The 24,896-nt window shown below is 47.6% G+C and overlaps 5 protein-coding genes across 5 annotated transcripts; 4 read left to right on the top strand and 1 right to left on the bottom strand.

The window, feature by feature from the left end:
• Positions 1–7,498: 7,498 nt before the first annotated feature.
• Positions 7,499–8,643, top strand: B0J16DRAFT_323047 (uncharacterized protein; the record flags this gene model as incomplete). The annotated part of the gene is made up of 2 exons (XM_046125748.1): positions 7,499–8,355; positions 8,409–8,643. 2 exons carry the CDS (start codon positions 7,499–7,501, stop codon positions 8,641–8,643), a joined length of 1,092 nt encoding a protein of 363 aa, XP_045980145.1.
• A 4,751-nt stretch (positions 8,644–13,394) lies between these two features.
• B0J16DRAFT_290981 (uncharacterized protein) lies at positions 13,395–16,329 on the top strand. Its single transcript, XM_046124269.1, has 2 exons — positions 13,395–13,761; positions 13,841–16,329. The coding sequence occupies exons 1-2, from the start codon at positions 13,566–13,568 to the stop codon at positions 15,886–15,888; spliced, it is 2,244 nt and encodes a 747-aa protein (XP_045980144.1). The 5' UTR covers positions 13,395–13,565; the 3' UTR covers positions 15,889–16,329.
• Positions 16,330–20,430: 4,101 nt separating this feature from the next.
• On the top strand, positions 20,431–21,467 carry B0J16DRAFT_173246 (uncharacterized protein). Its single transcript, XM_046122447.1, has one exon. It carries the CDS (start codon positions 20,523–20,525, stop codon positions 21,291–21,293), a length of 771 nt encoding a protein of 256 aa, XP_045980143.1. The 5' UTR covers positions 20,431–20,522; the 3' UTR covers positions 21,294–21,467.
• Positions 21,468–21,498: 31 nt separating this feature from the next.
• On the top strand, positions 21,499–22,044 carry B0J16DRAFT_347206 (uncharacterized protein). The gene has a single exon (XM_046128544.1). The coding sequence runs from the start codon at positions 21,523–21,525 to the stop codon at positions 21,796–21,798; it is 276 nt and encodes a 91-aa protein (XP_045980142.1). The 5' UTR covers positions 21,499–21,522; the 3' UTR covers positions 21,799–22,044.
• A 169-nt stretch (positions 22,045–22,213) lies between these two features.
• Positions 22,214–23,453, bottom strand: B0J16DRAFT_347203 (uncharacterized protein). The gene has a single exon (XM_046128543.1). The coding sequence runs from the start codon at positions 23,040–23,042 to the stop codon at positions 22,314–22,316; it is 729 nt and encodes a 242-aa protein (XP_045980141.1). The 5' UTR covers positions 23,043–23,453; the 3' UTR covers positions 22,214–22,313.
• Positions 23,454–24,896: the final 1,443 nt, after the last annotated feature.

The following is a 24,896-nucleotide window of genomic DNA, read 5'->3' as shown; positions in this document are numbered from 1 at the left end:
GTAACGAGGGGCAGGTTCTGGGTCTGTTCTACCGATCAGGTATTAGACACAACGAGTCCGAATCCCTGTCTGTGTTGAAGCTCGCTTCAGAGAAACAGCTGAAGCGAGACCCACGATAGTAACAGCTACGGGCCGAACCTCCATTACGAATACCTGTTGAGCTAGTAGCCAGCCTCCCTTACCTTTGCGATCACAATGTTCAGCTATGACTTCAAACCGCACGGTTCATTCTTTTCGAATGTTGTTACCTAAAACACTAGGATGCTTGAGTTCATCAACACCCCCTCCTGGACGTTAATGTTTAACAACATACTTGACGAGGGCGTCACTGAACTGAACTGAACTAATGCATTGTAACTGTGATCAGGCCATAAAGGGCGTTCCAATAGCAATTCTTTGCGCTTTGATGATATAGCGGTTCTCTTAGTTCTAGAGAATCCCATATGGACTTTACCATCCCTGCACCGCGGCTTTCCAGTAGCTGACTCGTTAACCGAACCACCGCATTCTCACTGTGATAACTCTTCGGCATTTGACTTGTATTATTCCAGCCTCTGAAGCCATATTTGAGGTTTTTGCTGAGAGATTTGACAGCATCTCGATGGTGGCTTCGGGTTTTGACTACTTTGGTTGTTAAGTCGATAGATAGTAAGGTCTAGACTCCTGGTAGAGGCCTTCAGCCTTGAAACACGCGAACAAAAACTAAGAAGAGGGAAAAGCGGTGGTAGGAACTAAGTTATGGTACATTGTAGAAACGGCATTGCGATTCCCCATATGGGCATTATTACGCATAGACAAAAGACTAGATGATCGTTGTACGGCCCGTCTCTCGGGTGGCTAGTTGGTTCATACCAAGACTTGATACTCGGGCTAAGTTCTCTTATTCTGGGTCGAGCTCTGACATCAAGTTTCTATATGCTTGTTCCGTTCTAAAGTGATTCTAGATCCCAACCTATGCTGTAATCACAACTGTGGTGGTGTGTCCAAGTGAACATGTGAGCATCCTGCCTCTTGAAGATAACACAGCTTCCGGTTGCCGCAGCACATACGCACTGAAATAGTGACTTCAATGAGAATTAGATAGTCATATTCCTATCTGCCGAATTCAGGGGTTTAATCTTTTTTACTGGTACGTTTTTACTCACATCGGGGTACAGTTCATCATAACATCTATACTTAATTCATTGGGGTTACCCTACAGCTACTGCCAGGAAGCTCGTATTTGTAACGGAATGCAAGACACGGCGTTCTAGAATGCTGATTGTGTAAAAATTACATGTCAAGAAATAGAGTTCAAATAGATCTTCTCTTATCCTTCATTCAAACTGAGGCATTTCCGTAATGCCGCGGCAAGTATCCCAGCATTCGGTTACTGAGCTCAGTGATGGTGCCCGAAATGTGTCAATGGGTTCTGACTCTTCGATACCCTGGAGTACTAGATATTCATCTCCAGGGTTACTAAAAGGGAAATACTTTACCCGCCCCCTCACCTAGGCTGTTAGTTCACGGTTAATTGGTAACCTTATGTAGCGGGCAGATCGTCAGGGCTTTCTTTTACAGTTTATACCAGCCATTAGCTGCCGGCCCGACGCATGTCAAGCAATGCCACTACCAACGGTCGAAACGGTCGTTTTAAGCCATCATTCCGATGCTATTGAACTGCAAATGTCACTACAACTTTGATACATACAAAACAAAAGTTCTTGGATAGAGTAATTTGCACACCGTCCGGCTATATTCCGAATGAGGAAACGTGATAGTGTTCTTTCGCGCCCTTGCAAAAACCCTAACATATATATAAAGAGGCGATCGTCATCGCCGATCGTCGATTCAAGAGAACAGCCTCAGAGTGGCTAGTATCCCTAGGATGCGCGGCTCTTTGGACCCCTGTGGGATATCGGACGACTTCAACTACAGTGCACAATTTATGACAGGCGATATATTGCCCAAACGGTCAAGTTTTGTGTCACGGGCGAGAACCTCCGTAAGTCGTGGTGTACAGTACAGTACAGTACAGTCTCAGTCCTTGTGTTCCCTGAACATGCAGCAGATAGAAACATTACTGCACGAGAATGACGTGACCCCAGGTTTCGGAAGGCTGCTTGATCAACACGCACATAATCAAGCCTCCAGAAAGTGCAAGTAATTCCATGACAGGGACCCCTGACTATTCCCAGTTGGTGATCATATCCTCTCTGACGGGAGATTCACAACGGATGCAACAGCGGCTGCAGTGTAACCCCGATCTTTGGGGGACCCTAAAACTGCCAAATGTCATTTTCATCTCCAAAAGAAGAGCACATCGGCGATCGCAAGTTGCCTTAATGACAGTAGAGTCAAGAGTTTGCATCGGCGGGCCTGGAGCTGACTTGGTATGACATAGAACGGACTTGTGCCCGAGGTAGGTGGGCCGCAAGAATGGAACCCGAGTTATCATGGAACGAACTAATACAGTAACTGAAGGGGACTCTTACGACATCCCTAGTTTTCAGTGTGAATGGCAAGGCAGACCAAAAATACTCATTAATCAAGGTACTCTCGGCGGGAGCTAAGAATACTGGATCTCAGCCTTGGGAGCTGGGCCAGAAGCCGTAGACCCCGGCTGAGCCCCATAGCCCAGGGCCTTCGTTATGGAGAGAAACAACTAAGGGTTCCGCTGCCAAATCCTTCAATCTGCCGCCGGCAACAGAGATAGCACAGCATCTATGATCTGATACCTATGCATACTGTACTTCAGTTCCGGCAAGACAGTCGCTGGGATTGCCTTGCAGACACCACTTCAATTGATTTGCCGCAATCTTGTCTGTCTGGCATCTCTATCTACTGCTGGGCGAAAAGAAGCCACAGCGGGAACCGCAGCTAGTGAGTTCTATCAATTGTACTAAGTCGTCAGCATTAACCTGCTTCTGGCTTGAGGTACAGTAGTGTGAGTGGTGAGCTGTTGCAACGGTACAACACCTAACCAGATGGACTGAGCAAAACCAAGGGAGAAGGAGAAACAGTGCATAGTACGACTTTCGTATAGAGGGAGAAAAGACCGAATTGGCAATAGACGAGACGCCGGTTGCTCGAAATGGGGTAAAGGGATACGTTTGAGCCATGATAATAATTAGCCCAAAGTCAGTTTGACAGCGTTGGGTTGGGGGACGGGCTAGGGGCTGTTCTGTACCAATTGGGCCTGGAAGTTCTCCATCCCAGTTTAGCATCAACAAGCAGACAGTTCTGCTGTCAATCCACGGTATTAGTGCGCCGCAGCGATTGGAGGTTGATAAAAAAGCAAAAACGCTTGTGGGGAGGTCACTTTTGTCTGATTAGACAATCCTTGGCACTGTGGAGTTGGATTGAGTATTCATTGCATAGTGAGCAGTGGTGCTGTGAGTACAGTACAGTATATTCGTAGGCCTGTCAGAATATGACGGGTCATATTCCGGGTCTCTAAATCCGACACAGGAATTAGATAGGTGCTGTGGACTGATGGCGCTTGATGTGAGACCCGGCCTCTGATTGGACGCGTAACTCCGTTAATGAGAGGCCGCAGCTCTGGTGAGACTGCGCTGCACTGTAGATAGAGAGGTTGTAAGTCTATGATGGCATAGTGAGAACACAGGATATGAGAGAGATATCCGGCGGTCTACGGCAGGAGATCTACTCCGGGGGCCACAATGACAGGAGAGAGTAGCCTACGCAGCTGAAGTGTGATCAGCATATCACATATACTAAGCCCTTGGCATGTACACTTATTCTATCTATCGGGCAACTCGTATGCGTGTAATAACTGCACGGAAGTGAGCGGCATCAACGGCGCTGTAGAAGCAGGCCGCAGCACAGTCAGTCCTGCCAGAAGAAAGCATTCACCCGATTTGGGTCGGGATAAAGCTGTTGTAAGGCATGGACCTGGAACCTTGAGTCAGTAAGCGGGAGCAGGGTATGGCCTGGTATGAGTACTGTCCTCACTGCATTTACTGTTATAGTATGTGATCAATTTACTGTACAGCTCTGAGTTGAGATGGAAGCTAGGCACGGGAAGTGGATATGACGAGAAGCAATTCGGGCCCAGCAGAGAGGAACCCATTTCAGCCCTGGGCTGGATGAGGCGTTCACGGCTTATGCCATTATGAGGAATTGTAGATCTTGAGTATGCAGTTGAATTGCGCTGATATGGCTCTACACTATGAATTAAATGAGATATTGCCACATTTGGACGGGGGCTGCAGGTGCTAATTGTCCCCAAAAGACGTTATGATCTGAGCTGCGTGGATGGATAATGATGGTGAACACACATTGTCTCAAATGGAACTCAGTATTGAACGGAGGCCTAAAGTTAACCTGTGACTGCCCGTAGCTGAAAGTGAGGGCAGGCACGACAGTGGAGGCAAGTTGTCCTCAGGCATCCAACTCCAGTCCGAGGCATCACGTACAGTATCGCGTCAAGGCCCATCTGACGTTAGTCGAGTCCTGCTCTTGACAATCCCAGCAGCTTCAGCTACAGTACTGGCACATTGCTGTGTCCGAAAAGAAAGAAGAAAAAAAAAATGATACATCACCAAGAAAACCCTGCCCGCCCATTTCAGCTGTCTTACCAGCCATCACCAGCCAAGACGGGGGTGTAAAAAACCATACCGTCTGATAGCGCATTCTACACTGCACTCCGTGGAGCTTTAGATCGACGAACGCCTCTCCCTGGCCTTGGACCCCTGTCCCCTGTCTTCGTTCCTAGATTTCTTGAGGATCGCTGGGTCGCTCCCCGGAAGATCGCCCGGCACTAGGCACGAAAGACAGTACAGGGTCATTCGAGACTGACAACTAAATCAGATAATGCGGTTCTGCCATTCGCAGACGTACGACATTATCAGAACTCTTATCTAGCCGCCGCACTACCGTCCCGAGCCTCTTCCATGTTAGTGTCTGTACCAGGCACTCACGCAATTCACTAACGTAGTATGCCCAGCTGTCTGTCCCTTTGTTATGACTTCAGTCACCCTTATCACAGTACGCGACCGCGTTCGCGTTCCCAGGGAGCACATCGCTTAATGAGCCAAGATCCGAGACGATAGCCCCTCAGCCCCTCCTTCGGATTTTCAATATGGATGCTGAACAGAGTTGGAGATATTGGCAAACATGAGCACAAAATAAATGATGAATTCGAGGGCAATTGACGCTATTGGCCTGACCACAACTCCTTCAACAAAGAGCACCGAGTGCGAATCTCCAACACAATGCGGCTCCATTACAGCGTTATCTGTCTTTCGGTCGGTCCCAGAGTCCTCATCCTCTGATGCTACCACTTACAGTACAGCACAATGCGGACTCGGGCCAGTGTCAAGCGTTCCGATGCTTTGTACTGTGCTGTCATAATGGACACCGTGCGCAGCTACAATAGGCCTTCAATATGACAAGGCAACCTACTACGATAGACGAAGCAGGGGTCTAAACCGGGTCGACCGGCGCTTTCAACTGTCAGTGAACCTAATCTTTATTCTCTCTACCCACTTTGCATTGATCTCGTCCCGCAACACCATCCGAGAAACCTCGCTTCTATCACATCCATGAGTTTAGCCACTGTTTAGTGTCATACTGTACTCTCCTCCTTGCTCTCTACTCAATCTTCGGCTTCCTGACATACAAATGCCGACAGCATCCTTGTCCGAGGCGCATGGGAACCTGGTCGCCCCAGTGTGTTTCCGAGCGAAAAGGTTGCGTCGCTGACAAAGGGCTGGTAGCCAGCTCGTCATCCAATGACATCAGGATATGGTCTCTTCAAAGACTTTCACCTGCAGTTTGCTCCCAACGCTCTGAGACGTTTTTTTTCGGATCAGGGTCCATGCCGATCTGCGGAGAAACAGGAGACTGTTCTTATGTGTTCGGATAGGAACCTACCAGATCATTATCTCTTCATTGATAATGCGCCGCCAGGAACAGCCGCAGGTCCCTTTCGTTTTGGGTGAGACCTGCACCATATATTGCTTTTCTTGGATAGAGCCAAATTACTCTTCTGGCCTGGTCGACCTTCCAAAACCCCACATCTTCACCTGTTGGGAGATACCGCACTATCGCAGTCTCTTGCCTCTGGTCCAAGGGAGTCGAATATGGAGCAGCAAAAAACCATCGGATGGGTCATGTTTCTCCCATAAAGTTACACATCCAGGCACACTCAGGAACATGTAACTTTACAGTCCCTCGGCAGGAATAGACCTGTCTCACCTCGAGGTCTTTCTGAGCGGGGACTTCACTCATCCCATTCCAGGCCTTGATCATTCCTCAAAGAGCTATCCATTGCAGTTGGAGGCAAGTAAGCTAGTGAATGAGAAGACTTACAGCAAATCTGGGGCACCCACACAGTTCTTTACACTCGGCTATTTAGTTTCCAAAGTATGGGACGGGCGTGTTTAACATCCTAACAGGTTTAGTGACTGATGCGCGGATGTACGAAATGGAGGGCTGGCGTCAGTCCTAACCGTTCACCCCTGGGGTTATGTTCGTTCACTCATGCAGGGACCGATCCTGTCACCTCTTTTACTGCGAGTCTTTTTTATCCTTCAGTGCTGGGGTCTGCGCATCAAACGCTACTTCTGTTATTGGCAAGATCCGCAGCATGGTTCAGGCCTTCAGGGCAGCAGGGGTAGGTAATTATCGAGGTGTGGTTCCAAGCCAAGCGAGGAACCACCCAAAGTCAGGGACGTGGTCGGGACACACCCACCCTGATCCATACCTGAACGCTTAGTCAAGTCGACTATCATCACTCTACGCCTTTGTTCTTGCAAAGTACTTTGTTCCTATTTTCCGAGTCCATGCTACGCCGAGGGTTGGCTTTAGCTTTGGTCAAGTCCCTAGAGAAGCTTGCTCGGACCAAGTGCCAAGCCTGTCATAGGTGCCCTTCCCAGTTCTCCTCTTGTTGTATAACTAGTTGATAGCTAGTCTGGTCCAGCTGAGGGCGTTGAGGGTCCCGGCGAAACAAACTCAGGGACGGTTTATCACAACTGACACAACCTCATCCAAAACATTGCTTCTCTATGCGAGCAATAAACCCACTCGCCTACGGTGGATCACGCCTCTCCCGCCCTACCTGTTCAAACAGAGATCTCGATTTGAGTTGAACCAAGACTGTCAACCCTGGCTAGCATTCTTGCCCTGGGAGTACTGGATCATAGTACTGTCTCGCGGGCTCCCTACTAGCTGCACCGGCTGTGATCAGGGATCTACGGATGGTTGAGCTTGCAGTCTTGTATGTCTCAGGCCCGGAAGTCGAAGCAGTGTACCCCATTCCACCTTCCACCTCATGTCTATATCTTCAAGGGCGTCCGTCCTCGAATTCGAAAAAAAACATTCCCGTTCAGATTCTACAGACAATTGAACTCACTCGAATCCTTAATTGTTCTCTTCAACCCTTGAAACGAACGTTGAACACTTTCACCCTTCTTCAGCTCAAGACATATTCACATACATCCTCAAACAATATCCCCCTCTTTGAATCTTTTCACCACAAACTCTTGTTACCAAGATGCAGTACGAGTCGGAGTTTCGGTTCGACATGGACGACAGCTTTAGCCTGTGCAGCCAGCCCATGTCATGCCCCTCGACCACAACAAGCTTCTCTTCCGCCTCATCAGCTTACGATCCTTTCACTCCTACATCACGACGCTCAACTCCCCATGAATTCGGCAACATGGAATTTGACGGTCCTTACAGCTCAGCCTCTCATCGAGCTGAGCTGACACCTCCCTCTTCAGCAATGGGAAAGTACATGTTTGGTCCTATCAAGTCTGAACCTGAGCACATGTCATTCTCTGAGACTCTCCCGAACACTCCCATGAAGCGGGAGCAACTTGGTTTTGAATATGACCAGATGATGGATATGAACATGGCTCACCATGGATCGATGGGATCATTGACACCGTCAAACTCTTTTGGCGTGTATGGCTACTCACCCGAGGCCTCTATCGGAGCTAGCTCTTTCATGATGACACCAACCCAAAGTCTCTCTGGATCCGAGGCTGCTGAAACCGGCTCGTCTTGGTCATGTGCCAACGACAGCCCAATCTTCTCCTTCCCCAGCCGACAGCTTTTCAGTGACTCTGAGTCTTTTGACTTTGACCGACACTCCCAGTCTCCTCTCGGATACCCCCTGCATGAGATCAACTCGCCCAATCGTATGCGAGCTCAGAGAAAGATGGTCCACGACATTCAGCAAAAGACAAATGAGCTGCAGCGAGCCCATATGCGATCATCAAGAAAGCGATCTGTCAAGCCTGATCCTTCACAAGTTGACGTCGTCCGAAGAGCTATGTGCAAGTGCGACTACCCTGGCTGCCACAAGGCCTTCCGACGAAATGAGCACCTCAAGCGTCATAAGCAAACGTAAGTTTTACTGAAACCGCCAATATCTTATTACAGTAACTAACTTGTAGCAGTTATCATGGAGAAGGACCCAACCGTTTCTCCTGTGAGTTTTGTGGAAAGGACCAGTTCAACCGTCAAGACAACCTCAACAACCACCGCAAGTTGCACGCACGACCCAACAGCCGCAACCGTGGCGTTGAGTTCATCCCTGCTGCGGTCCCAATCATTGAGCAAGAGGAGCGAAGCAGGAAGCGACGGGCACCTTCCAAGTCCAAGACTGCCGAAAAGCAGGGCTCGGACTACTGAGCTTGTATTGCGGCCCATCTCGGCCGGGTACCTTGCTTAGAGGACACCTCCAGTTGCCACTGGAGAGAAAAGAGAAGAGTTGAGGGCGCCACACATATGAAACATTCGGCGCTCGACCCGCTTTCTCTTGTTCATTTGGGACATACACATAGCAGCCACTTACATATCTGTCCACACACATTCGCATCTACGATACACAAAAGCGGAGCTGGGGAAAAAAGAAAGGAACCGCAGCCAGCAGCTGCGCCCAGTCGTCATCTCGACGCCGCCGCATCAAGGACTCAGGCACGAGATCCTTTTAGGAAAAATACACAGGAAAAAGAGATTTAATGAAGGCGTGATGGTGTAATGGTCTGTATGATTATTGAGAACAAGGGCGGGACAAGACTTTTGGGACGACATTTCTGCATGATTGAGTTGTTACCACACAACCACGGCACTACTCATGGTGTTAGGGCGTTTACTTGGAGGCTTATTGGAATTTGTTTTGGTGTTGAGGCTATCTCCTGTATTCATTGGTTATCTTCGATTCTATTATTTTTTACATTTTTGAGGATCAGGCTATGGCTAGAGATGTCATAGCTCAGATCAAGCAATGAAATAAATTACAAACAATACTTTCATCTTCCCTTGTACATGGTGTTTGACTATCTATGTGGGCTTTTGGATGATACTTCCAGGCATATCGTGGAGAAACAAGACAGCGCCTTGAGATTAGGTTACATGGTGTCATTTGATTAGGGAGGCATACAGATGCTCTGTGAGTGGTTGAAGAACGGAGTGCTTGAGGTTACTAACAGACGTCACTCCTCCTGTTCCAAGAGTAACCGGGCTTTTGAAGATATCACAAATGACGGGCCAGCTTCTGAAGAAAGAAACGTCGAGGATTTACTATGCATTAGGCTTGTAAGTTGAAAATTTAGCCTGGTTTACTGCAGCTCCAAGAGTGGCAGCAAAAGCTCATTCGGGTTAACTTGGCTGGCCCCGATGCCCCATAGTAAATGTCTCAGATCTCGGGGTACGCCAGCTTACCGATCCGCGAGTCATCTCTTGATCGAGAGAGCAAAGATCCCAGTCCCGGCCCGCACCAGCATCAGGACCGGGACCAGCGCTGACGCTGCAGTTGCTTCTGCGAAGGAGATTGAGATTCAGCGTAACATCCCATCCCCCTCTCCCACTCTGCTGGGACAAAATCCTAGTAATTCCTTCCAGCCCCAACTGGGGCTGAGTACGTACCCCGTCTTTCGGCGCCCCGATGGCTTTCGGATGTGATATCTGACAGGACGGAGCGGAGAAGAGGCTCAAACGGATGTGGCTGATCTTATGGAAAGATACGATTGGCGGCAACAGGTCCGGAGACAAAGTGCCATTGGCCGTGAGTGTCTCAACATTAAGATTGATCTGGACTGCGGGAGCACAGAAAAGACACATGTCAAACGGTTTCTGATTTGCAAATCGCGAGGGAAATGAGATGGAGGGGAATGTCAACGGTCTTTGCCTCCTGCTTGAGGAATGCTGATCTGGACCTATGTCACCACAAATCTATTGAATACGATACCCAGCGGAGCTTCAGTTACTGACTAAACCACTACAGAGCGAGATAATTACACGAAAGTACCTCTGATAATAATCCAAATCGGGAAGAGGACTTCCTCTTGGGACTAAAGATGCGCCGGCTTCGCGGCCCGTGGTGGAGAGGAAACTTCAGGCCAGCTCCATACTGCCCGTTGAGGAAAGCCAACGAGTTTACTAAACATTTAGGTTGTTTATCCAGGGGTATGGGGATGCACGGAAATATGATCCTGCATAAATAGTGCGGTTACATAAAGTGAATTAGGAGCATAAGACCTAAGGAAGTAGGGCCACAGGGAGAGGTATGCAACCCGTTTCATCGTAGCGGCTTTGGAACCTTCCTCTGTTGGAGGAACAAGAACACTAGTTTGTGATGAAATACGTAAGGAGGTACAGGAGATAGAAAATGGGGAAAGATAATAGAATCGATTGTCGAGGGACAAGGACTCAACATGTATGATATGATATGATATTTTCCCCATAAAATGGCGTTTTGCCTGCCGATCCTGTATGAGGCTGAACAACTCAGCTTTGACTCTAACACGTAAGTTATGTCCACAATATGGGGATCTTCCAGTGCTCTGCTGTGTTGGGTTGAGTTTAGTTGGGCCGTTTAAGGGTCACTTGCATAGTCTAGTATAGTGCATAATAGCTCATGTTATGATTCACGTCAACCGTCGCATAAGCATATCGTTGGCTGCCCTGAATGCCATGGCTGAGATAGAGGCTGACACAAAACCCTTGGACCCTTTTTTTTTTGTGCTCTTTTGGTGGTTTGCAGCATCGGATAAGGTTTCCCAGCGTTTTACACAGACTCTTATTTACCCTTTTCACAACTCTATGTACTCTGCTATGTGGGTGAGACTGGGCGCCCAGCAGGTATCGTGAACGTCCAATGAGTATTCGTTCTTATGGAATGAGCTGAGACGAGACTCGTATGTAACACCAGATCAGAGAGGACTTAAGGGTTTTACTAGAACCTGACACAACATAAGTCACTCGTACTTGGCAACGCCTCTTTTGCACATTTTGAACTAAAGCTTTGCCTCTTCTGAATAATGGGATATTTGTCCATTGCGATTTCTGGCCGGGGGAATTCAGACATACCGATATTGTCATTCAGCCCGACCTCCTGATCAGATAGGAGAAGTTGACGTGTAACATGCTCTGAATGTCACTCTCAGACCAGGTACTCACATCTCATCTCTGTCAACTTGTCCTCGTGATGCCTCAAAGCATGGATTGTAATCTGAGCTATAGGTCACCTGTCATTAGGGTGCCGGAAGAGATGGCCGCCGAGAGCATAAGAGACGAAATAATTGAGTCACCTTGTGCTAGCTTAAACTAGCACTTTATTTTGGTATCCTTAGCCTTAGGACCGGCCTGTCAAGAACCTTGTGAGAATAAGGATTGTTGGCCGGCCGGAAATAAGGAAAAAGAGAGAGACCCCTGCCTAGTGAACTTAGTTGAGTGAAAACAACGCCGGCGCGGAGGCTAACCAGGTGGCCCAGTTAGTGAGGGCTATTGAGTTCCGGGAATGGCTTCACTTTTCTGGGCGGCGCGGGGAGGGGGCGTTTCTCTACCCTTTCTTTGGCGTTTTCCCCTTGTTTCTCTTTTTATCTTGGTGCGCCCGCACAATCGGCTTTCGTCAAGTCTGTGTGCCCGGCACTTGGTTAAACAGAGTTTGAGCGGACTGTCAGGTTATTGAGCAGACATGCCTTTTTCAGTGAAAACTGTATGGGAGATTTACCTTTCGCTATGTTACTGAGTATGAGGGAATATTCTATGCAGTTGTGGCAGAATTAGATTATAATTCGTCTCTATAGGTTACCGGGTGTAGAAACATCAGAGAGCTGAGGACCCGGATAGAAGTTCAATAATCATGATATGACATGATGTAGATCCGATGGTCGGCTCAAGACTCAAGTTGACAAGTCCGAAATTGTTCGCATTCTCCCAGTTTCTGGGTATATGATGTGTAGTATGTTGAACTGATCTACGCCGGGTTCTTTATCTTCCGGACTACAAAGCTGCTAGAAAAACAGGATTAACTCAACAAAATATAGAGCAGACCTAACTGTTACGGTATGGCCGCATGATCCAAGGCCATGGTTAATCATATTTCATCTTTTCTTCTTCTGCGGTTGTCCCAGGAATGCAAAATACCTTGTTCTGCAGCTAAACAGTCAGGACATACTGAGTTGTGATAGTGTTCAATGACGCCAACTAAGGCAGCGATACGGATACAGAAAGAGAAGACGAAAAAAGGAAATACCTACTAACCGCATAAGATAAACAGGGATTATCGTAGTGCGTAGAAAGCCCAGCGGAGTGGTCTTGAAATTACTGGGGGGAGGGTGTGTCTCGCTTTGGTACAGTAGAGTCGATTCTGTGCAGAAGCACATTGCATTGCATTGCATTGCATGTGCATGAATATTAGCTAATTAATTAACCACTGCCACTTTGAGCGGACGGATGCCGGGATATGGATTCCGTCATTTAGTCGACCATGTGGATGTATCATTTTTTTGACAAAATGTGATAGATCGTGGGGAAAGAATGCGTGGAATTGGTTGGGTTTTGGACATGAGAGACAGGGACATTACCTGCATTGTTAACGGATACCCAGGTACGTACGTACTGTACTAGGTACGAATGGCTCCATTAGGTACTTTGGAGATTATCTAAACACTGCAATGTACGATATAATAGGTAAGAAATGTGAGAATGATAGCTCTCCTGCCTAGGTACTGATTATCAACTACCGAGTTATGCTGTAGAACTGTCAAACTCACAGCGTTACATTCTCAGATGCAGTGATAATGACTTGACAGCTTGTCATATTCTGCCATGAACCTAAACCCAACGACTATCTATACCCAGATCTGCCAGAAATAATGGAGGTGTATAGATATCAACACTGTACTGTACGTCTAAGCTCAGCACAGTACATCCACCATCCGATCACACAGTGACTCAGTGGCTGTTTTACCCCTGTAACTCTCGTAGCTTCCGATCTTGGCACCCGTTTTCCAGTGGCTTGTTCTAACTTTCGCCTACGTACAGCGGAAAGACGAGGCCTGTGCAGGTGCAGCAGCCGTCAGCCAATGGCAATAACTAAGCCAGCGGCGTCCTTCCGGGCATCATCAATTCGTCTCCACCTTTCCTCTCACATCATCAGCTGAGGAACGGAGTTTCATCAGCCTTTTGGTCTCTGATTTCGACGACTCTTCTCTAATCATATTCGAGTCTATGCCATTTCGGTACTACCCTTCTATTGCGTTCGCCGAACCTGCCTTCCCTGTCCTACCTTGCTCCGATGTCAGTGTAGGCAGGCACACCGGGTCGTGATGGCTTCGCTTCCATCCTACCAAGAAGCTGTGACCACAGACTGGACCCGTCTTGTGGTTCCATATATCGAATCAAGAGACTTTGCCGCCTTATGTCGGGTAAACCGTCATTTCTGGGAGATATTCGCCCCACGGATATGGGGACGTCTTCCAAGCACGACCTCAGACAGAGTTACTGACAGTGATTCAGAATATGGTAAGCCCGTGCGAACCGACCAATGCGACAAGTCACAGTAGCCTTCTTTTCTCAATCATATGCTGATGATTCTTACCAGATCTCGACTGGCTAGTTGGGTCCGTCTTGGACCAGCTGAGCTGGACACGACCCGAAACAGCAAGTCTTGTTCGAGTATTAGACCTTCGCTCTACCAGGGGCACTTACTCTCTCACCATGAGCAATAGCTTCAATGCCAGGTTGAGAAATGCTATCAAATACTTGCCCAGTTTGAACTGTGTTCTTATCGATGGCCATGAGGAGCTCGACCCTTCCGAGTTTCTACCTGAAGCTGGCCAGCAGATCCAGTTATTGAGTATGGTGGATTGTCCCCTCTCATTACCCGCCAGGTTTGTCTCCTCTCTTCGAGGGCTGGTGTATCTAGACCTTTCTCGTGTCCCGAGTTCTGTTCGCCCCCTTTTTCAAAATGGAGCTCTACCAGAGCTCCGCATACTCAAGCTACAAGGCAAGGAGGTTGATGATACGACGGTCAAGAGTCTAGCCAGTCACTTTTTCACTCGTCTCTGGAGCTTAGACTTCACAGACAACAAACTAACAGATCGAGCGCTTGATCATGTAGGGGCGCACTGCTTGTGGCCAACCGATTTACGGTCGGATGCCAACTTCGACGTTGAGGGCAAGCTGGAATTCGGAAGCGCATCCCCTACTTGCGGAACCCCCATTCGCATCATTGAGTCTGAGTGGAGTGGCTCCTTCACCCATCCAAATCGACACCTAGCAGATGCGCCGTCATATGATCTTCACGATACAATGCCACAAGAATATCTGCACAAAAGACTGGACGGAAGAAGCCGCATCAAATGTGACTCGGCAGACGCCGTGTACCGGGGTATCCGCGGCGAAGACCCCTATCTCCTACCATCTAACTTCCAGTCGTCTCAAGGGTTGACGCATCTGAACCTGTCTGGTAATCAGGTCTCGTCCCTTGGAGTTGAGAAGCTGTTGAAGCTTTGCCGTGGACATCTGCAGCAGTTTACCTGCAACTCAATGTTGCTTTTTCCTCCATCAAAGGCAGTCGCCGCGGCATGGCCGAAGATGGTAAAACTCCACGGCTTTTATTCTGCATGGACCCTACGACCCTTGTTTTCATCCAACCTCAAGGTGTTGAAATTGCATCATTCTGTCGTAACTCGAATCCCTACTCTGGAGATTGACGGACTATCAGCTATGGCTCGACTGTACATTTGTGAGAATTCAATACTGCCCCGGGCTAAAAAGATGTTCCCCGAAGCTTTCGTCCCTGATATGAACACACGGATAGAATCTCTAACCCTTACATGTATCCCACGGCGCTCAAGTGGCCCGTTGATCAGTGGTCTGATATCTTTCTTGAAGCTGTTGGCCACTCAAGAGCGTGCGATTTTCAATATATCCTCGCGGCGGGGTCCCAGAGTCTTGGCTGGGCTCCGTCACTTCCGGTTAGAATTTGAGCCTGACCCGTACGAAGAAGACTCATACGTCGCGGAGGACATAGACGCTGAAGAACTACTAAAATCTGGCGACACAGGGTTCAGCTTCTTTGAGGATGAGTCTAAGCAGGCACGCCCGCATTCCGCTTCGCCCGCAAACTCAATCTACAACTCAGGTTCAAAGGGGGCCTTCTCTTCCCAAAACGACCTGGATCAACTTGAAACGAGCCACTTGGATGTTAGCATATGGATGGATGGAAAGTTAACCAGCATCCGAGTTTGGATAGGCCCCAGGGATGGCAAGGACCCTGTACTTCGTGACTACAGAAAGCTTGCTCTGCACCACCAAGTGCACGATGGTATCGGACCGGCTTCACCTGCTCAGGTACAAGTGGGCGTCCCCTCCACAGAGTTAGTCTTTCACACAGCGTGGTGCATGGCGATCATGCCCACTGAGATGAAAGAGCCTCCGGTAGCTGAGTTAAAGGGAATGCAAGACGTGCTAACTGACCTAAAACGTTTTCGTTTAGGGGGAAGGGCAAATTACCTCAGCATGCGGAAGGAGTTTGGCAGTAGGATAGTACCCCCTGGTCCACCGCACGATTTCTGGTTAGGGAAGCTGGAAGTTGCGACCCAGCAAGCGTCATCGCGGGGGAAAAGGCCAAACTATTGGCGATAGAGCAGCAGAAGACTGATCTTCGTAGCTCTTCGTAGCTCTTCGAGAATCGGAGAGTATTGCTTTACTACGGAGAGTTTAAGCTTACTTGACGGAGAATATCCATCTAAACTGGTGACCTCTTGGACTTAAAGATTCTGTAGAGATATATCCCGGGCATTCAGAACTCACTCTTAAAGCCCACACGCCAAATGGTATCGTTTGTCAACCATAGACAGAATGGTGGTGTGCTGTGTATCGCCAGTAATCTGTTCCTCAAACAGCGGGTCTCCGACAAACTCAGCGCAGGGCTCCGGATGCACTCCGCTGATCCTGAGTTTACAGGCAGACAAGACAGGCCGCCTTGATGTCGCATCTTTTCTAGACTTACGCTTTGATGCTGTCCAAATTATTCCCTCACAGTGACTGATATACCAGACCGTCGGGCGTGGCTGTTCTTTCAGTGCATTTCAAACTAGGACCAATATTGATATTCGGCTGCTAGCCGAGGTATGCAGACCAAGACATCAACACTGCCTTCGCTAACGCTACAGATATAGTTAGCAACGTCACATGGCTCATGCCGCGTTCCAAGGTAGGTAATAGGAAAGGCTCTTGTCTTTTGATGATACATCCGGTACTCTGCACAGGCCACAGGGCAAAATCCCACCAATTTGGCCCTGCGTTAACTTGTTTTCTGGTCTGGAACCTCAGCTGACAGTTCGCCTATTTACACTTGGACCCTCTCTACATGCTCAAGTTTAACTTGGACATGGTCAACTCATTCTCCTGCATGGCATTCGTTGTCTTGTCTTGGATAAGTTATGTGGACGTTGATAGAGTTCGTGGCGTCTCTAGCTCCGCACGGCATATGCTGGCGATCATTCCAAAAAGCGTTAAAGAACGGCTGATAAGGGGACGTTGCGTGCTACCGGTCAAGCCGGCCGCGCTGCCCTAATGCTCAACCCAGGTCCGAGCTCAATCTGACTGCTGGTCTAGGACCAGCTTACGCTCTTTACTTCAAGTTTACTAAGTCGACATCCCGCCCCCTTCATGTCATTAGAGCTATTGAGAAGCAAAAGCTTCAAGTCAGAGGGGTTCAATACGAGATATCCTCGTCCTTGACCTTGCTGCTCCCTCAAAGCTAGCGCTCAGCGACCCGAGCCGTTTCGTTAGCTCGAAGAACAGAACAGGGACTCCCGAAGGGCTAGGCTTCCTGAAAAGGCAAAGAGGCCGAAATTTGACGACAGTCTGGCCTTTTTCGGCTATTTGCCACGGTCTCATTCGTCGAAAGAGTTCCTGGGCCTAGACAAGTCCAGGTTTCTAGTCTAATTAGGGAATGCGCAAAAAAGAGTATTTAGTTGGAAACATGAGATGGTGGCATCTATCGAATAGATCTGGATTTGTCCCGTGTTCCACACGTTCGGATACCGCGCAACATAACATGACGCCAGATGCCAGGTTGCGGGATGAAGTGAGAAGCTAGACCGAAGCAGAAACCGGGGATCTCTTCTGGGTATCGCTTCATGGTACTGAACCCAAAGAGGGAGGGCGTGTCAAGCTACAATGCAAAGTACCATAGTAAATCTGGTTGCGCTATTCACAGCTGAAAGAAGGGATGAAAGGCCGCTTACCCTTCGCCCGCAGTAGATGGTACGATTCGCTGCAGTTGAATGCTACATTGATCGGGGAGCTATGAGGGGTCCTCCGTTTGAGTCTCCCCTGAAGATGTATTGTGTTGGTGGTCCCAAGTGGCCGGGTTGGGCTGGGATGGACTCGGCCACTCCCGTTCCTTGCTCGCATGGCGTTTTTAGTGATCCGGACTCTCGGGTTCTTGTTTATTTGGATACCAGCGAAGTCTTTTCTTTTCTTTTCTTTTCTTTTCTTTTCTTTTCTTTTCTTTTCTTTTCTTTTCTTTTCTTTTCTTTTCTTTTCTTTTCTTTTCTTTTCTTTTCTTTTCTTTTCTTTTCTTTTCTTTTCTTTTCTTTTCTTTTCTTTTCTTTTCTTTTCTTTTCTTTTCTTTTCTTTTCTTTTCTTTTCTTTTCTTTTCTTTTCTTGTCTAGTATTCTTTCCTTCTTTTCTCTAGTTTGTTTGTCTCCCCTGTATCCTTGGTCGTGCTTACGTTTGTCAGACCTTACGAAGCATCCGATAAGCTGGCAAGGAATGAACTATTGAAGAAATGAATGGAGCTAGAGAAGAAAGACCAAGGAAGTCATCGCACATGGGTCGAGAGTGACGTTCTTTTGTCGACAGCGCTTTGAACATGGTTGTGGAGTGCCACGAGTATTACGGAGTACGGATACTAGGTTGCTTTTAGAATTGTGGCCTGTTTAATTGTCTTTGCCCAGACTTGAGTGCCGAAGAAGCGAGCAAGACGACTGAAGTTTGAGTTGACCCTAGATTTTATGACACTGTCAACACAACATTTTTCTTAGTTGCGGGTATTGGGAATTTTTCAGAGGACCACGGGTCATGACATTCATTTAGTAGAGTAGAAGGAGGGGCCGGAGACCATTAGCGGGCCGGCGGGCCGAGACATAGGGTTGATAGACGAGGTTTGCAATATCAAACGCCGACGGTATTTCAAATGCCGACAGTATTGTTTTGAGATGTAGGGTAGAAGTTTTGACTGTAATTGATACTATAGGTAGTTGTTCTGTGATACTTGTGTTATGTTTGTGCAGTTGTGAAGATATCTAGGGTAGTTAGTATCTTGAGGACTTGTAATGGATATCCTACTTGGGAACTGTAATTGTAACCACAGCCTTGGTTAGCATGAGGGTGATTAATTGTGTTACTCTTGTATGTTATGTAGCGCAAGTAAGAGTTTGGGCTCAGGAACTGCTGGGCAGCATAATCATGGGACTCCAAACGAGGAGATATATCGGCGAGAAAACGTGGTATTTGAGGAAGAGCTGGGAATGTAGATTGTACAGTACTCTTTGGCCCTCCTGGTAATAAATGGTCGATTCAAAACATGCCGGAACTATAAGCTGTGATTGATATCAGAGATTGGGATGAAGAGGATATATTCTTCTCCTAGCTCGCTTCATTGTACGAAAGCTCCGGCTGCACATGCTTCTGTCATGAGTATGAACAGCAGCTATTAGAAGATTATTGAGGGGTGTTGCAAGATTAGTGATAAGTACAGACCAGTGCCCGATGTTGTCGCCGAGTTGAACAGTATCGGTCTATGTGATTTTCCTTGCCATGTTTCGTTGATGAGATTGATGTTAATGAAATGCAGACTCATCGAGACCCCAAGATTATAATACAGTAGACTGAGGATAGAAGACTTTTTTCGTTCTTCTCTGTTGTAGTTTATGGTTGATTATCTTGTTCTAGTCTGAAAATTTTGAGGGCTGACTGTTGAGAGAAACTTGACTGAAGGCATGCCACCGAGATGCTTTGGAATAACAGTATTTCTCTTAGTTTCAGATTGCCATACCTATGCATCTATATCTGGGCTACTGCTGGTGGTTCAATACGGTGGACCGTCTTTATTGTTAGTATCGCAACTGGGCAGATCTCGTCATTATGATGTGAGGCGTCGACACTCCAGGCCAAATTGTCAGGAGAAAGGATCACAAGCGGTTAGTGTACCTCAATCAGTATCCAGTCCTATTATACATATCTTTGAGCTACTATAGCATCAATTATCCGAATTTATAACACCCTTCGTCTTGACTGTCATGCTGAAGAATGCATCCAGGAAGTGACGCATACCCTAGACAAGGCTGGAGACTCTGCGCGACAGCCGAATGAGCGTATCTTTGGTGATATGTAGCATTAATAAAACGTAATGAGAAAGGTATAGATGGATAGTAGATATTATTCCATCACTATGTGCTGCTTCAATGAGACCAGACGTGTTATTTCGTCGAAGCTGACATTACACACCAACCTGACAATAAGTTGTGGTGACGATGCAATCTAGAAGAAGCTCATCAATTAAGATTGGTTCATTGCCGATTAATCAAGGTTCAGATGACGTGATAGAGGATAGAATATGACCCTATCAAGAATGAGTGATGCCTGATGTCTTGATGATTCTGTCGAGAAAGGATGGTTCTTATATACCACAGAAACCCAATAGAAGTGCTTAGAAACCTACTCTAGTGTGAAATCAATACGGAACAACTTTCGGAATACCCATTTATATAACATGTTATCATCAGAAGTGCAAGCAAACCGACACCATCGACATTCCAGATCTTCAGTTCGGTGTTTATCTTCCTTCTGGGATAGTATCACATGGTAGAAAGTCAGCGCTAAATGAATCAACACCAACTTAAATGGATAAATGCCAAGACATTATCTTTTTCAGCTGCTTCATAGGACCAGTTTGAGTGGGCTGTAAGCGCGTGATCTGACTGTATCGTCTTCCTGCAGAGAGGCAGGCCGCTTGGCCATCCAATGCTGACGCGACATGTTTGCTTCGACCAACACAACACCAAATCAGGCTGTAGCCCATTTCGGTTTTCCCGAACAAACAACCGGTAATCAGAGGGAAAAAAGATGGAAGATGACGATGGAGTCAGAAATCTTACGTGTGAACTGAACTGAACTATCACTTAAAGATACACGTTTCCCTGATGTCTCGGATTTGTTTTTATGATCGATGAGACATTCAAAGGCAGAGCAACCAGATTGAGAAAATGCAGTGTCTTGTTAAAGTTGTTGAAAATACTTTGTTGCAGTTTTGCTGCGAGGTTTGGAGCATGGACGATGAATATACATCAAGTCAATCAATGAATGAAGACTCGAAAGATGAACAGAAACAAACAACAGCTCAACCTACTCAGAAGAAGAAGAAGATACTTGGCGACTCGAGGGAGGTTGTCTCAAATATCAACATCAACAACAACAACAACCTCCTACGTCTCCCAGCAGAACTCCAAACAATGATCTTCCAGAACCTCACATTCGGCGAAGTCGAGTCTTTGCGCCGCACATGTCGCGCCCTGCGCTACAGCATTGACAAATCCTTCATACGCTTCATCTTCCCCGACTTAAAAGTCGAGCTGCTATCTACCTGCTACCAGTGTCTACGTAACGACCCAGAGAGGGAGAGTCTTATCAAAGCAAGCAAGTCAGATGCGCGATATCCCTTGGCTAACGAGTGCATTGAATGCGTCGCTTCGAGAGGAGGATTCTTTGTTGGCCGAGCGTATACGCTTGGATCGCTTGCGACGGTTTGTGTATGTCGATATTGTGGGTTTCCTGTTACTGAGGATGCGGCATGGAAGGAATATGAGTTTCATCGGAGGTGCTATAGACGGTATCGTGTGATACTGCTGTATTATTTCCTCGGCGGATTTGCGCAGAGTACGATTAGTGTTGTTGCGTCGGCGCTTTGTTGGAGGTATTATAAGGGTGAGACGATGATTATCACACCTACGATTGTAAGTGCACGATATATAATCTGAAGAGTCATTTACTGACAGTTCTAGATCAACTTCTTGATGAGTTGTTGGGTGTTTTGTTTGAATATAACAAGGGGTGTTGAGTTGAGGACGTATCACTGGTCTTTACTCCTCGAGATGGGTATACTGGGACTTTGGATACCTCCCCTGAGCGGTGTCATCACGGTAATGGCACAAAGAGCTGAAGGACCGTATCGTTCGGATGTTGCAACAGTCTTTTTCATTGCTTCTAATGTGTGAGTCAAACCACCAGCCCTTCTATGTAATGGAGTATACTGACCAAAGCAGCATCTTCCGATCACTTAACGTCCTCGGAAACGCGTTCTTAGTCTTCGACTACCAGCTCTGGCGTCGCTACCAGCCAAAGCAATCCACGTTCCGCCGTGTTCTCAATAGAGTGGCTGCTTATCTGATATTCTGGACATATCCACCGAGCATCGAACAGAAGTTTCCGGGGAAATGGTGGTTTACGAGACAGGACCTTCCTTCACGTTCGGTACGAGGATGAGAAAAGCAGCATTCAAGGTGGAAATCAACGACAACACGAAATAAGGATAGTCTGGGTCGCGGACAGCAGGACTTGGGAGTCTGGTAGTTCCGGAGACATGGAGACTTGGCGGTGAGAATGCTTATTGGCCGTAGCTTTGGTACACGATCTCCTTTCACTTGACAATCCATTCGGATCTAGACTAAATCTAGACTCTGGTATCATATGCCGGTACATGAGTTGCTTGCTATCGGGGGTAAACCTTGGTCATGCAGGTCATACAGGTACTGCAGATCAGCTTCAACTTCAGCTCAACAAACTCATTCATGTGTCCACAGGAGATTGATCTCCGTGAATAGATACGTGTTCAAAAGCTTTGGTTGAATCCAATAAGTCTAGATTGACCTATTGCACCGTAGTGACCAACACTCAGACCCCTCAATGGAAATTACGTCTTGTTCAGAGGCAACTCATTATGTATTTTGATCATTTCAGAACTCCGCTATGATTACTGTACAAAGTCTCATTCCCATTCCTTAATTGGGTCCCTTCTTAGTCGTCGTTTCAGTATGGTTGCTCGCAACCCTAGGATCGCGGAACCCTTGACTCTGGTCACCCTTCTCAGCAACATTAGCTCCTCCCTGTCCAAAAGCACCCTGAAATGATTGTGAAGCAGAATCACCACCGCTGCTGCTGCTCTTGCTGCTATCTTTACCATCAGACTTGGAAACGCGCGGCTGGTGTTGATCGTGGTGCGTCGTGTCTTTCTTGGAAGGCGTGCCGTCGAGGTTGCTAGCAACGCGTGTATCCTTAGGCTCCTGTCCCTTTCCGCCATCAGTCTTGGAACCACCAGTACCAAAGAGTCCACCTAGGAAACCACTACCTGACTTGGAGGGACTGGACGTGCCAGGGTTCTCCTTGGCCGACATCTCGACCGTGGTGCGCACGTTGGAGCCACCTCCACCAACGCCGCCTCCTACTCCGCCGCTAGGGAGCTTCTCGAGAGGCGCTGTGGTGTGCTCCTTGCGACGTGAGTTGGCATGGCTCAGCTCGTGGCCGCCTGTCACGGCATTGCCTCCAATGCCTGCGCCGCCGAGACCTTCTGCTTTTTTGGCTTCGGCGCGGCCTCTGCGATCTTGCTCAGGGGTGGTTTCGGGCTTGGAGCGGCCCATGTAGAAGATTCCTGCGCCGAGGGCGGCGATACCTGCTGTGATTGGGACTGCGAGAGAACCCTGTTGGCCGGCGCCGAAAACTTGCTTAACCATTGTGATGTTTTGATAGTATTAAGTGATGTTTTGATAACGAGTAGAGGCCGTGATAGGATCAATTGGCAATTGTTACTTGACAAGAATGAATTCTAAAGCTCTCAATATTTTCTATGTCTCTGATCATAACATGTCTGTGACGTCGTTGATATGGTCATGACGGATTGGCTACTCATGATGACAGCATAGATGTGTAAGTGGTAGTCATAAACAGCAAGAGCTTCAGGAACCGGAATGAGCTAAGACCGATATCTTATCAAACCAAGGATTAATTAAAGCTATAAAACATTCCATCGCGATGAAGCAATTGAAATGCGATTCAATAGTCAATCGTCATGATGGAGTCGAGGTTGAATAACATGAAGCTTCTCCAGAAACTTGTGGGCCAAAGATTGTCAATGACGACTTGAGTTGGTGGTTATTCTTATTTATTTACTGACCAATGGAAACTCATCTATCGGGATATAGTTAATCCGTACCCCGGATTAGACCCTGGTCCTCAAGTACCGATCACAGACACTTTTTAGTGCAGGTCTAAAAGGCGGAGCCGCGATTTGGGCTGCAGACTAACTAGTCTAGAAGACTCGGAGCCGCAGTCAAAACATTCAATTCCAATGGTTGACTTCCCCTCATTAGAGGAGAAACAGGGATTGGATTGGGGAGGAGACAAAGAATCTGGGGCAATGGCTGGGGAAAAGGAATTGATCTGATGGTGATCAAAGAGGGCATGGACAGTACTTTTGTATACTGGTTATCACCAACACGAGGCAGTTCAATGCTTGTATCCTTCGACATATTGAATCTGATTTAGAGACGAAGCACAGTCACTTAGAGTGACTCTTGCGGCCTTTATGAAGCACAATTATATAGATCCTGCACTGGAACGCATCATTATCAACATATCAACCAGATATCCTGCCACGTTGTAACCACACAAACTTCAACTCCTCATTCTTTGTACATCAAATATCCACTCCTTGACAGCGGATCCGAAGGTCTGCTTGACCTTGTACATATGTACATCAACAGTAGCGTAGGATAGACTACCAACCACCCTCTACGGCAGCTCTACAAGTCCGGGGCCCCGGCGATCTTCAATACGGATACAGACAGTTTACTGCTGTTCCCCAGATTTGGCGTTTCTTTTTCCAGGTCATGTGCTTGCCAAAACATCTGTCCGCTTGCCTTTTGTCTGTGTGTTCCCCTCACGAATGTCTGAACACCCTCACTCGGCTGGCCGGAGAATATTTGACTTGTCAAATGTTTGATTGAACTTGTACCTGTTCAGCAATTGATGTGCAGAGAATCCCCAACCAAGTGTTCTTCCCCAGTGTAATAAGCAATAACGGTGAGACCAGGTACAGCTCCCTGTATTCTTCAACCGGGCGAAGGGATCGTGTGGAGATGGGATCTGAACTCCAAACTCTCCCCCGCAACGTAAGTTATGAATGTAACGGTCTCTCTGCATGGCAACGCGGCAGTACAGTACAACCTGGGGTAGCCTTACGATAAGTGGCTGAACTTGAATAGTCGTAGTGGAATGTGCCGTTGGGAACCCGCGTTAGTACAAGACATGCCATGCATGGCTTGTCCACGATTATTCTGCAACACTATTAAATACAAGCACGGATGGCACGACGCCAAGGTAGGCAACGGACAGGCGGCTGATCGTCCCCATCTAAAGACTAGTCTAGTCCAGTATAGTCTACCGCAAGTACAAACTCGTTAGTCTCGTCTACCGTTACAGTTGTTCCTCTCCTCCTAGTGGTGAAGATCTCCAAGACCTGGGGAAACTGTTGCATGGGAGCCGGATCAAAGGGTGGCGCGCCCCTGGTCTGGGGGAGGACAAGGGTT

This window comes from Fusarium flagelliforme (genome assembly GCF_020744385.1).
Source record: "Fusarium flagelliforme strain FIESC 12 MPI-CAGE-AA-0113 chromosome Unknown B0J16scaffold_6, whole genome shotgun sequence".
In the NCBI taxonomy this organism is placed as follows: Eukaryota; Fungi; Ascomycota; class Sordariomycetes; order Hypocreales; family Nectriaceae; genus Fusarium; species Fusarium flagelliforme.
Note: the sequence above shows the minus strand (reverse complement) of the source record. Positions and strands in the feature narration are given on the sequence as shown.